The 13447-nt window shown below is 33.4% G+C and overlaps 2 protein-coding genes across 12 annotated transcripts; one reads left to right on the top strand and one right to left on the bottom strand.

Moving 5' to 3' along the window:
* The first annotated feature begins 298 nt into the window (after window positions 1-298).
* Window positions 299-6972, top strand: LOC114256225 (paired amphipathic helix protein Sin3-like 1). Of its 11 annotated transcripts, none has more exons than XR_014357305.1 (5): window positions 299-573; window positions 692-859; window positions 3833-3992; window positions 4116-4201; window positions 6492-6972. XR_014357305.1 is itself a non-coding variant. In XM_028195839.2 (4 exons), the coding sequence occupies exons 1-4, from the start codon at window positions 518-520 to the stop codon at window positions 4143-4145; spliced, it is 414 nt and encodes a 137-aa protein (XP_028051640.2). In that variant the 5' UTR covers window positions 299-517; the 3' UTR covers window positions 4146-4333. The 11 variants fall into 11 exon arrangements, 3 of the variants coding, with proteins under 3 accessions (XP_028051640.2, XP_082766321.1, XP_082766320.1); XR_014357303.1 differs by lacking the exon at window positions 6492-6972 and adding an exon at window positions 6010-6490; XR_014357304.1 differs by lacking the exon at window positions 6492-6972 and adding an exon at window positions 6010-6490 and having other exon boundaries at window positions 4116-4213.
* On the bottom strand, window positions 6929-11711 carry LOC114256224 (protein EDS1L). Its single transcript, XM_028195832.2, has 3 exons — window positions 11053-11711; window positions 8857-9642; window positions 6929-7781 (listed from the first exon to the last, which is right to left on the bottom strand). Exons 1-3 carry the CDS (start codon window positions 11395-11397, stop codon window positions 7086-7088), a joined length of 1827 nt encoding a protein of 608 aa, XP_028051633.2. The 5' UTR covers window positions 11398-11711; the 3' UTR covers window positions 6929-7085.
* Between the last annotated feature and the right edge of the window lie 1736 nt (window positions 11712-13447).

The raw sequence follows: 13447 nt of genomic DNA, 5'->3' as shown, positions 1-13447 counted from the left end.
GGCCGGATTCATAGGTAGGCTCGCGTTACAAACAGTTGTTCAAAATTTTAAATTATCTTTTATGAATTAAAATAGGTTAAATACTAAAACAATTTGGTATGGGTCATGGGACGAATGGGACAAATTAATTAATATCGAGTGTTGTATCAGTGGCCATTTGATAACCCCTAGTGGTACCAAAAAATATTATTGGAAGTGATAATATGACCATTAAAAATCATAATAGTTATGTTCAACCCTTCCTAATTCATAGCTACTGAATTTAAATTAGAGTAATATCATCATTATAAATTGATTTATTACAATCGTGTGGTATATATTTCATAAAAGCTTCTCAAATTCCAGTGAACTTCAATGGGAAATTCTTCCATTAACCTGAAAGAAAATCCGAACCCACTTCAAGAAAATGAAATCCAGCTAACCAAACATACCCTAACTCTCATTTCCCAAACCATATGTATATAATCTCTCTTTGGTTCAAGGCCTTTCCTCTTTGTAGCTCTGATACAACTCTTCAATGGATCAACATCAACCCCAAGAACCCTACCATTCCGACTCTGACTCTTCTGACTCGTCAGTCAATTCTCTCTTTATGTTTCTAGTGTTCTTGAAAAATTGAAAAATGTTTATATATGTATGTGTATGTACATTTTTCATTTGAATAGGTCTTGGATTGTATGACATGTAACAGAATTCAATCAACAATTGAATATGAGGAACTGACTCTGATTGCACCAAAGAAAAAGCTAAATCAAGAGGATGCTCTCAAATTTATGCTTTCTGTGAAAATTACATTTGGGGGAAAATCTGGGGAGTATGCAGAGCTTACCCAAATCATGAAAGATTACAGGGACAGAAGGTCTGTTTGTTAGTTGCTTGCTCTGTGTTATCTTTGTTAGTTTAGATCATTCCTCAATTGTTTATGCCATGTTTGATTTGATTATTTTGATACATTCACCCACAAGAATTGAATTGAATTGAATTGAATTAAATGTTGTTGTATTTATATTGGTAGTTGTGATGGCTGAAAATTTTTTACCCTGTTCTTGAATTGTTCAAAAGAATGAAATAAATTATGGCATTTAGCATGTTTTTTTGATCATTTGGATTGCTATTAAGGCTCAGTTCTTGTGTCAAATCTTCTACTTTCCTAGGTTCTTGGCTCAAGATACTATGGTGACATGGGAAACCATAAATAAAATGTTAATTATGTTCTGGCACTTAAACTTTACATTTTCTCAATTTGGTCCTTAAATTATTGAATCTTTGTCAATATGGTGTCGTTGGAAATTACCATCAACAGAGAATACCACATTGCGTTCAATTGAATGGCCAAAGCTAAGAAGCACAAATATAGATATGTGACAAAACACATGGGGGCACAAGCAAAAAATATAGTTATATTATTATATATATTTTGTCATATATGTAACACTAATTTCTAAAGTCTACAAGATGAGAATAAATTTAAATTTACATTGTTTTTTATTATTAGATTTATTCTCTTCGAACTTGTAATATATTTCATGTGTGTCTAAATGATAGATACATGTGTTCCTCAAGTATTTGAAATGTGTTCCGACTCTAGGAAGTTTCTAAAAAATAATAAGACATGTTTGGACTTGTGTTTGACAAGTGTTGAGAAGTCTCCAATGAGTGTCGTGTCATGTCGTGTCGGACAACCCACCTTCTTAAAAGTGTCCATGCTTCTTAGGGCCAAAGTTAGAAAAGTGCAATACTTGAAGGGTCAAAGTGAGAAAAGTTTCAACACCACGTGACATTTTTCGTCCAAAAATTCGACAACTGTTACTAACCAAACCACATTGACAAAAATCCAATAATTGAGGGACCAAATTGAGAAAATCTGAAGTTTTAGATCCAAAGTGAGAATTGAATTATACTTTAATGTTGTATTTGGATTATGGATTTGGGTAGGAATTTAAAAAGGGAAATGGAAAAGGTGAGAGAAATGTGAATAAAATATATTAGTTTTTTTCTCCATTTCTCATTCCCTTGTCAAATATCTTTCGAAATCCATGATCCATACATAATGTAATGGTGCAAAGTATAATTTACCCTAAATAAAATTTCAAACACAAACTGTGTAGAAAATATATATATATATATATAATAGATATGTTGCAAGTAACAACTGAAAGCAGCTGGTTTCAGGACCTTCTATGGTGTTATGACTTGATTTATGAAAGTGAGTGTGTGCTTTTGCATGTATGACCATCCAAGAAAAAATTGGATTGGATTTTTTTAATATAAACCCTATGTACATGTACTATTTGTTATCATTCTTGTTTGTGAAATGGTCAATTTGCATTGAATTTTAAATTCATTATTATTATTATTTTTTTTTATGTTGAAAATAATGTCTGTGAAATTGTCACATGATTTTATGTTTATGAATGCCCCCACCCCACCCAAAAGGAAAAAATAGCAAAAATAGGAAAAAAGAAAATCAAACACCATTTTTTTTTTTTTTTTTTTTTGAACTACAGAAAATGAAACACCTTGATCAAAAGTTGTTTTACTTATTATTTTATCACTATTTTATTTCCTATCCAAATTTGCTAATCAATTTGGGACAAGTTTGCCAGCAGTTTGTGCTTTCTGTTCTCCATTTTGCTTGTTATTTTGTTTTTGTGTTTTTTTGGTTTTTATCTCTGAATTTTGCATGTAAACAGTTCCTTATTCCCATTTTATTTTGTTTATGTTTTACTTGTTATTTTTTTGTTTTGTGTGTTGTTATAGTTTTTTACTTTTGAGAAAACAAGTTCAGCAGTGTAATTAATTTCTTTATTCTCCAATTGTTTAGAACATTTACCTTGCATCTCTCAACAATTATGTGCCTTATATCAATGGAGCACTTCCTATACTAGAGATTCTAGAATCTATCAACATTAGTTGTTAACATTTTTTTTAATGTATATTTGTGTATTTGCTTACATATATATATGTATACACAAACAACACAAACCTGCTATATCCCTTTACAATCCAAGGATATTGTGAAAAACCTCAATTGTATTATGAATGTCGTGGGAGAGGCTCCTAAGATATAATGTTTTATTGGCATTCTCTTATTCAAAATCTTTGTATACGTCCCATGCTTTTTATAGCAGGATAAACAAAGCTAGAATGTCCAAGGGAGTCTGCAAAGATCTTTTAAAAGAATTAACTTGTTTTTGTGGCTAATATTGGTCATGATTGAAGATGCTAGATGTCTGATCTCAAACTGTGATTGGTGTTGCTAACGTGCTAAGAAGCGCAGACAAGGATACGTGACATGAAATGACAATTTTCAAAAAATACAGAACACAACACGAGGGGACACGCACAAGTTTAAAGGATGAGGGATTGATAGGTATAAATACACGTTAAAAAAGGCATTGACGTTGAAAGGATAAGGATTAATAGGTAGAAATCTGCACACCCTTCTTAGAACTATTCATGCATTTTAGACAACATGTGTCGTATTGAGTGCTTTGGGAATAGTGCATGAATGATGGACGCCCGATTTTTGTTGCTTTTATCTTTGCAGTCCCACAAAGATTTATGCTGCAAGCACATTTGATATCAGACAAATATCTGGTTTTAGATGTTATGCTCAACCTTCTCATTTAAATAAGAATTTTCGATATCAAGTATGGGGTAAAAGTTTCTACCAAACTGGAATTTTATTGACACACCAATTTGTACTGAAATTTGTTCTAAGAAATTTTTTGGTTAAAATTCATTCCACTTGAATTCTTCAAAGCTCTACTAATATCATGATTTCTCTATATGATTCAAGTTGGGGTAATATCTTAATTTTATTGTGTAGATCTGATATCAATGTAGTTCGATCAAGGATCAAATTTTTATTCAAGGAGCACCCAGAACTTGTTGCAGGGTTCAACATCTTCTTGCCAGCTGGATATGAGATCTCCGTACCAATCCAGAAAGATTACTCAGTTTCAAATGCAGTTGGAGTAGAACAGACAGTAAGTTTTGTTGACAAAGTCAAGGTACCATGCTAGCAGTAGTTCAGAAAAGTTAATTACTAAATTAATTGATTAGGCTCTCTAAGCTTTAGATTGAATTTAGAATATATGTTGCACTTGCAGGTAGAGTACATGCATGATGAAAGACGCTAAAGTCCTTTTTAGACATTCTCGAAGGATATTGGAATAAAGAGAAGAGTATTGACGAGGTGCACGAGGAAGTTGTTAACTATAAATCTTTTTCATGTTTACTTTTGTATATCTCATTGTTAATGGGAGATAGATTCAGGTCCAAACTTAACATCCCATGGTTCATATTATTGGTACCATTTTAAGGATAACATCACTAGAGCAAACCCATCTATCCTTTAATTGAAGCCATTCTCTTCCTGTTATGGCATGGAGATCTTAAAGAGAATTTTATTTCAACTTCTTAATGATAGGAAGAGAATGGCTTTCATTCAGTGGCCAAGCCACTTGGCCCAAGCAGGGCACGTGTCCCTCCACAATTTTGCACAAAATACATTTTAGTCCAAGCAAGGTTTTAAAAAGCGGCCGCAACCGTTACGTAACGCCGTTACGTAACGGTTTTGGCAGTTACCACCACCCGTTACGGCCGCTTTTGCAGTGTGATTGAGATTCACAGGTGTGTCGGCCGTAGCGGTTGCCGTAGCGGTCGTAACGGCCTGGTATGCACCGTTACGTAACAGTTTCAAACTGTTAGAGAGAAGAGGGAAGATAAAGAGAGAAAATGGAGAAGTAAGAGATAGAGAGAGAGAGAAGAGGGAAGATGAAGAGCATGTTATTGATTTGTTAAAACTGTAAGACCTATGCTATTTTATTCAGCTGCTATCACTAAACCATTTTATTTGTGTGTGTCTATCTATATATTGTTTGAAAATAATAATAACAATAAGTGTGGTCATTATCTATTTGGCTTAGTTAAAATATATATATATATATATATAAGCTCTTATTTATTCTTTTACTTTTATCATTGTTTATCTTATATATAATAGTTAGTGATTGATTTTTTATATAATATAAAGTCATTAATTATTAAAATAAAATATAAAAAACTCAGTTTATAGTTATTTAAAAATATGAAATATATTGCATCATACTTAAAATTTATAAAAATTGATCAATATTTATTTTTAACCTAATAAATATGATCATGGAAAAAAAATATGCATATCGGTAAGTTTTTTTCAAATTGTGCAAAAAATAAAAAAATTCACAGTTCCGGTTACCGCAACCGTTACACTACGGCCTTTACACCCGCAACCGCGTCACCGCCACTGTTACGGCGACCGCAACCGTTTTTCAGAACCTTTGAGTTCAAGGTTTTGAAAATATTTTTTTTTACCCTAAAAAATTATGTATGTACCCCCTAATTTTTTTTCATTCTTCATCCAATAAACATGACGCACCATTGACTAGAATACGGAGATAGATTGACTTGCTTCAAAAAAAATTTAAGAAAACATTTCCTTTTATTATGTGTATTTTCTTGACATTTTACCTTCTTTATTGCTTGAGAGGTCTATAGATTTGAATGGTTACAATGGTTTTGTTATGTATGATATTGTAATAATTTTGAAATGTTGGTAATTGATCTTTTACTAAATCAAACAAAACTAAACTTTGTAACCCTAATCAATCCGACTGAATAATTTCCCTGAATTTTGCCCCTCGGCCAAATTCCTAGCTCTGCCGGTGCTTCCATTGGCCATGATTTCTTTCCGTAGAGCACGCATCAGAATTGGACCATACTTTATATGTTTCTTGTTATTTAAGCAACTATGGTCATATGTTCTGATGTATGTATTTGTAGTTCTATCCAAAAAAGTATATCCATATAACAGAAACGAAAACAAAACAATACAAGGAAACAATAGCTTTCTACCTATATATGTAGATTCTTCAAAAATTCACACTTACATGTTTGGTACTATTATGTCTTTGTTTTTGATTTTCGCTGTTCCAACTTATTTACTAGTTTTTTATGTTGTAGGTTTGCATTTGCTTTCATGATAAGCCAGATTTAGTTGCGGATTTTTGTCAATTGTTTTGTGCTTCATCAAACTCAATGACTACAATTCACCAGAAGAAGCTGAAAAGACTACCCAAAAATTTGAAAAAGAGCCGCATTCTGTTTTATCTAATCGTATTCTTTCTTGCATTGTCACTTGTTGTGGCTTTTGGATTGGGGATTAACCTTGGATTTTATCTGTTGGAAGATTGAAAAGCTTTCTGTCATCTTTGAAGTGTATCACTGCTATACAAGAGCTAGTAATCAAACATTTTGATGTGTACAGTCTTGTCAGTATACTTTGTAAAGAAATAAGATAGTAGGGTGGTAACAGTTGTTTGTTTTGTAATCTCTATCTTTTGGAATGATAAGAGGTGAAACTGTCTTGTACAGTTTGTTCTGGAAAAAAGTTATAAATGAGTTTGATTGGGAATCAAATTAAAATGTATCTATTTTTATTTCAGGCAGTTGTGGCTTGGTTTAACTAAGAACTGCATGGAAGGACACTTGAAAGAACAATGTCTAAGCTCTTTGCTTAGTTTGGATCCGAACAATGTCATTTCAAATCCAGCCACTTGAACAATCAGGACTTTTATCTGAATTAGGAATTGCTGGAGATGGAAGTTTTTCAAAATCTGGAAGAAAATTGACGATGGCCAGAATGGTGTCAACAGATTGTAGGTAGCAGATACCTTCCAGTCAATTGTGCGTGCGTGTGTGTGTTTATGGCTACTAATCATCTGTAACTAGGGTTACAAATGAATCAAGCTGTTTGCAAGCTCGAGTTGGATTAGTTTTTGAGCCAAATTCGAGTCATGCAAAAGCTCGACTCAACTCAATTCATTTAAAGTCCTATCTGCAACTAAGAAATTGCAGCTGAAGTTATTTGAGAAAGACAAGATTTTGCGCACATAATATAGCTAGAGAAATCTCATTATTTTCAAATGAACTAAATGTCACAAAGGCAGAGTACCATTCAGAGCTTAATTGTTTGAAATAATCTTTAACAGTTATTTTTAAGCAATACCTCTATCCTGACATTTAAAGTTTAATTTCTTTCAGTTGTTCATAAACTGAGCAAGGCATGATCCTCTTTTATGTCCCTCAGGGAGCTCTCTCCACCACTTGGCAAATGTCGACTCACCCAAGAACATATCTCTGCCAATCTCGCCACGTTCAACCCACGCAGATAAATCTTTCTCTAATTCCAAAATCTTTCCCATGTCTTCATCTGGTTTGTTTCGACTTTTTAGTTCCTCCACTTCAGCCCAAAAACACGATTCAGAGCTGGACCCTTGCGCCATTCTCTCAGCATGTTCGCGCCACCTTTGTGTGTATCGATAGCGTTTTGGCCTAGCCTTGACCAAGTAAGGTCCGGTGTCTTCATTCTTCGAGTGTCTATAATAGTTTGCAATATCTAGAGGCTCTACTAATCTTCTGTACTTAGTTCCCAACTCTATCCACTCTTTTCGACCCTCAAATTCGTCTGGGAGTTCGTACCTTTTTAACATTTCGATAATCTCATCCCACAATCCCGCCAGCTCGACCCTCCTGACGTTTGCATAGAAGTCCCTGTCGTCTTTCTGTATCTTGAAGGTATCATAATATCCAACCTTGCACCCTTTTTGGTAATCTTGTATGATTTTGAGTTTTTCTTCAATCTCTTTTTTGTTTGAATTTATCTTTCTTTCGTTTCTCTGCTTTTGCTCTTGTAATTCTCCTGCAGCTCGAAGACACAACCGTGCTCTTGTGCTCTGGCGCATTCAATCAAAGCACTTGCAATTAGAGAGGGTTCTATGTTGTATTTGATTTTTCAAAAATTGTTTTTGGACGATTTTAGTTTGTCTTCTCATATTTGTATTAATTTTTTTAAAAAAAAAAATAGATACACCAAATTTAGATATATTTAAAAAGTTTTAAAAAAAAATTAACTAAAATATTTTAAAAAATCACTAAAAACAAAAGAAAATTCAAACAAAAATCGGATTTTCGCTTATTTTCAATCAATTTTTTTAATATTTTAATTAATTTTTTTACATGCATTTAATCTTGATATATCTAAAAGTAGAAAACACTAAAATATGAAGAAAAAAAAAGGTTCATTAAAGAAAAATGAAAACTCGTTTGAAAACAATTTTTGAAAAATCAAACCAAACAAAGATAATTGGCTAATTGTGAAAAAGGTTAGTTACATTAATAGTCCCCAAAGTATACGTTTTGTGACACTTTAGTACTCAAATTATCAATTGTTCCACTTTAGTCCTCAAAATATGCAATTTTTTACAGTTTAGTCCCTAACGTCCACATCATTCAAAATCAGTAACTGAAGTGTGGTATTTTTGAAATTTAACAAGAAGGCTTCAACAAAATCAAAATGGCCAATGACACACATGGCCTAAAAAAACATGCATTTTAAGTTTTGTTTCATTTTAGTATCCGACGTAAGTATTTTCATACATTTATAGTCTCTAATCTTATAATTTTGTTTAACTTTGTTTTTGTAAAATTATGAAAATAATTACCCTCTCTTCTGTTATTGATTTTAACTGATACTGATACTAGGGACTAAAGAATAACAAATTGTACTCTTTAGAGATCAAAATGGAACAATTAAAAGATTCAAAACTAAATTGTAACAAAACGAATACTTTATAGATACCCTGCCTCCTATTATTGATTTTAAATGATACTGATGCTAGGAACAAAAGTGTATATATTTTAGTGACCAAAATGAAATAATTAAAAGATTGAAAACTAAATTGTACAATTAACCCTTGGCCAAAAAAAAAACAAGAAGAAGAAGGGGCAGGGGCAGGGGTTGAAACTCACCAGGCCGAGATCATTCAAGGCTGCATTAACAGTGGCTGCCTCACCAACCACACTGGCATCCGAAGACAGAGGAACCTCTTTCAAGTAATTATCCAAATAAACCACATTTTGCATTTCTAAACTCCCTTCCAACTCATTTTCATATCCAGAATGTTCTTTCAAACTCTCATAACCAACCTCTCCGATTTCCTGTCCACTCTTCAACTGACAACTATAAAACAGTAGTTGCAGCACTGCATCAGAATTCTCCACCACAACAAGCTTTCCATTCCCCGAACACAAAATATAGGTTCCAAAAGGCCTATAAGGGCTGAGTTGTACAAAACTAGTAATAGTTTGGAGGAGCGGATTTGTGGACCCCATCATATTACAAGCTGCATGGCTTGTAACAGATTGTACATTCTTCATTACAGTCACGAAAAAGTTGGAAACGTTTTCGTGTGTAGTGATTGGAGATTTTGTTTTGAGAATGTTGAGAAATTTTTGGAAATCTTGTTGGATGGAGGAGGGGGGAGAGAGAGTTATGCGAGGGACGATGTCGTGTTTGGTGATGAAGTGTATGAAAAAGTTGTCCCAGTTTTCGCGGCGAAGGGAGTGGGGGAAGATCCGATCCCCAAGTAATGGGGAACCGAAAGTAATGCAGCGGGGAGTGATGATTTGAGTTTTGTTTGGTTGCACTTGAAGGTAATGGTCTAAGAACCAGAGGGTTGCTAGAATGGCTGTTGCAGCACCTGAGGAATGGCCTGCAAATACTATCTGCTTCTTGTCTGTCACTGCTTTCTTCACCTGTGAATCAATGAATTACATACATGCTACTCATTATACTTGTTTTTCAACATGCTTTAATGGAAATTATGGTTTTTTTGTTTCAAGAAGAAAATTGGTGTTTTTTATTTTTGTTTCAAATTCTATCGATTTTGTGAATTAGTCAATTAGTCCAAATTCTTCTTAATTCCCCATTTTAGCGAGATTAGCAAAATTCTAATCAATTTCATAAGGGTAAATTATACTGATCTCTCCGAGTGGTTTGAAAAAACAAAACAATATTGAACGGATTTAATACATATAGTACAAAAACACAAAAATAAATAGTGTTAGTATACATTTTTGTGTAAAAGGGATGTCAATATTATTTTTTCATTCATATAACCAACAAATTATTGATGAAAATGAGATTATGTGTTATATGAATTAAAATCTCAAAAAAATTTAATGTAATTATATCAAAACTATAAGACTTATTGTATTTTCTCTGAATCTTAAAAGAGATCAGTATAATTTAGCCATTTCATAGTTTAGCCAATTAATCCAATTTTTTTTCTTAATTTCCCATTTTGTATCTTACTTCCCCTATTGGATTAGTAGGATTATGTCCCGTGGACTATTAGTTCGGATTTTAACTTTTTTATCCAATTATAAGATTATGTATTTTATCAAATTATTAATCCAATTTTCATATCATGCTCTCAAAACAAACATGGCCAATTGGTTTTCAACATTGAGGGGGGAGTGGATTCAAACACAATTAATATATTTTTGCAATTTGAATGGAAATTAGATTTATTTATTTTTTTAACAAGAAAATCTTTTTTTTTTTTTTTTCAAGTTCAATCTTTTCTATTTTTAATTTTTTCGGATTGATTTTTTCTATTTTTCTCAATTTTTAGGTGCTTTTAGTGTAAAGAACACCTAAAGGCCATGTTTGATTCACAACACTAATAGTGAGGTATTAATAATCCTATCAAATTAGTGTGGTATTAGCTATCCCACCCCTACCCCATTATTAATAATCCTACAAATTTGTTGGATTAATTATCCATTGGATTAATAATCCTAAACCAAAATGTCAAAACAAACATAGGATGATTGGACCCACGGATTAATAATCTCAATCTCATGCTTTAATCCTTCCAATCAAACATGCCCAAAAAGTAAAAAGGCAAAACAAAACAGCATTTAAAAATAAAAATAAAAACAAACCAATGAAATGAGTGATGATTTTTTCTTTTTTTTGGTAGTTTTACTGTTATGCATATATTATATATTTCATGTTAATTTGTTTTTGACAGAAAATTTAATCAGTAAGCAAAAACAGCATTTACTATTAGCATTCTCCAAAAAATAGTGAACATAACAGAACAACACTGCAAAAAAAAACACAAACACTAGGATTGATATTGAAATTGGAATTGATACCTCGTTTTTAAACGAAGTTGTCGTGAGAATTTCGTTAAATCTTTGAAAAAATGCATCGTTGACCGCGGCCACTTCATCGACGTTGCCGATATTCCTAAGTGAAGGAAACAAATCCAGATCAACCTTAGTTTCTCCAAAAGCCTTGCCACTAGTACTACTGAACCAATCACCAATAGACCATGATCCTGAAAAGACGAAAATGACCTCCGGGAACGCTCTGCCGCGGACTTTCTCAAGAAGATATGGCTTCCCAGGAGACTTGTGAGCTTTGAAAGAAAGAGAACAAGCTTTCTTGATAAGCTCTTCTCTCACCTTTATGCGCTCTCCAAGTCTCTCTCCCACCATTTTTGTGTTTTCTGTGTTTCTTTGCTTTTGCTTTGCTTGTTCTTGTTCTTGTAGGAAGCAAGAGGAGGAATATTGGTTGGTGGGTTAATAACTGTATTGCCCTTGGTGGAGGCTGGTTTTTACTTATGAATGGTATGATTTATGGAAATGGAAATTGAGGTTGTTTTTGTCATTGGATAATCATTGACTTGGAGTCTGCTTGACTTGTCGGTCTTGGCAAGTCAGTGAGCGGAGGGGAGGGACATTGTTAGGAAATTGCTTCTACCTTTAATCTAGTCAAGCATATTCTTTCATCACTTGAAAAAAAAAAAAAAAAAAAAGAAAGACACCTCAACAAGTTAACATGGTGCTTCAAAATAAATAGAGCAATGCTATAAATCACTAATTTATCATCACTAATCCTACCACTAGTGAGGTGACAATTGAAAAAAAAAAAAAAAATAAGGCAAAAAACACATGTGGCAGTGGGTGGGATCCACTGCCACATCATTAGAGCCACCACTAATTAGTGGTCTAAAGCATTTTTGAAATAAATAAGACTAAAATTACGGTATTTTCAAATCAATAAGAGTAATAATCATAGAATTGATGAAGTTAATGTGACCCATTGAACTAAAAAAAAAGAAAGTTAACTTCATTAATTTACATTTTAAGAGCACCACATGTACAAATTACGATACTACTTAATATTTTTCCCACTATTTATATGACACTAAGGTGGATGTGCTTGGTGTCACTGTTGTGCTCCTTGGTGGGATCTATTATGAGCTTACCTCAATAATTTAAACAATTCATTTTCTAAGTCTGTTGAATAGATCATTTATGTAAAAAAATTTAAGGTAATTTGATATTGATAATCACGTGATTGGATTCAATTTTTTTTTAAAGACAGATAGGATCTAATCATATGGCTATCAATATCTGTCAAATCTATTTTTATGATTTGAATTGTAATGCCCAAGGCACAATGGAGCAACCTTACCACCAAGACCCACCCAAGGGTGAGGCGAGGGGTCCTAACCCCTTCAACCTTCTGCAAAATCTTCATTTTATATGTATGCTTTTGTGTCACAACCCAAATCTGCCCCTATGGGTTTAGCACCGTAACCGGCCAGTAATCCGAGATTACCAAAGGCCTGCTTAACAGTAAAATAGTAATACAGAGTATAGGGGCTGGCGGAAGCCAAAACAGTAATCAAAATATGTCCAATGAACTGTGACAGTCTGTATGCAAAAAGACTATTCAGAACATATTCATATTCAGAACAAAAACAGTATATACATACATTACTTACAGGCATTCAGGTTAGGGACCAAATCCCTACCATAACAGTACAGTACAAATATTATTCAGTCTATACATAATAGAGACGGATAGGGTGAATCTGAGACACCCCAAAAGCAGCCTTAGCTTGACAGCACTTGGAACCTCGTAGTGAGGCACGTTGATTGGCTTGACAAAAAGAGAGTTTAAACCCCATGCCCCTAGCTCCGATCCGGTGCCTGGATACCTACATATATATATATAAACAGTGAGCTAAAGCCCAGTGAATAACATATGCGTAAAGAGGTTAAGAATGAATGTCCTTTCAGTATTGAAAACAGTCATTTATCAGTATATTAGTCATTCAGTTTGTGGCTCATAATTCATGCCAAAACAGTCATTCGGAAACTATAATAGTCATATGTAGTACATCCAATAGCAAAACAGTACAGTAGGTCTTAACAGACCGAACAGTCAATGATGGCTATCATATCAGTAATTGATGGCTATCATATCAGTAAATAGTAGTGGTTCCAAATATGGGAACCAACAGAGATCTCTGTGACAGTAGCAGTACAGTACAGTAACAGTAAATTGCTATGGATGCCACGAATACAGTTCACAAATAAGACAAACATTCATTCAGTGAGAAATATCATTTCAGAAAGCGGCACAGCTGCTCATTCAGAAAATATTCATGATTGAACATATCTTTACAATATTGTTACTCACAGAGCACTGGGTTATAAGCAGCTAGAGCATCCTCGGATGCCAACCCTACAGTTA

This window comes from Camellia sinensis, chromosome 15 (assembly GCF_055761805.1).
Source record: "Camellia sinensis isolate YWXY chromosome 15, ASM5576180v1, whole genome shotgun sequence".
Classification (NCBI taxonomy): Eukaryota; Viridiplantae; Streptophyta; class Magnoliopsida; order Ericales; family Theaceae; genus Camellia; species Camellia sinensis.
This window is presented reverse-complemented; position numbering and strand designations above follow the sequence as displayed.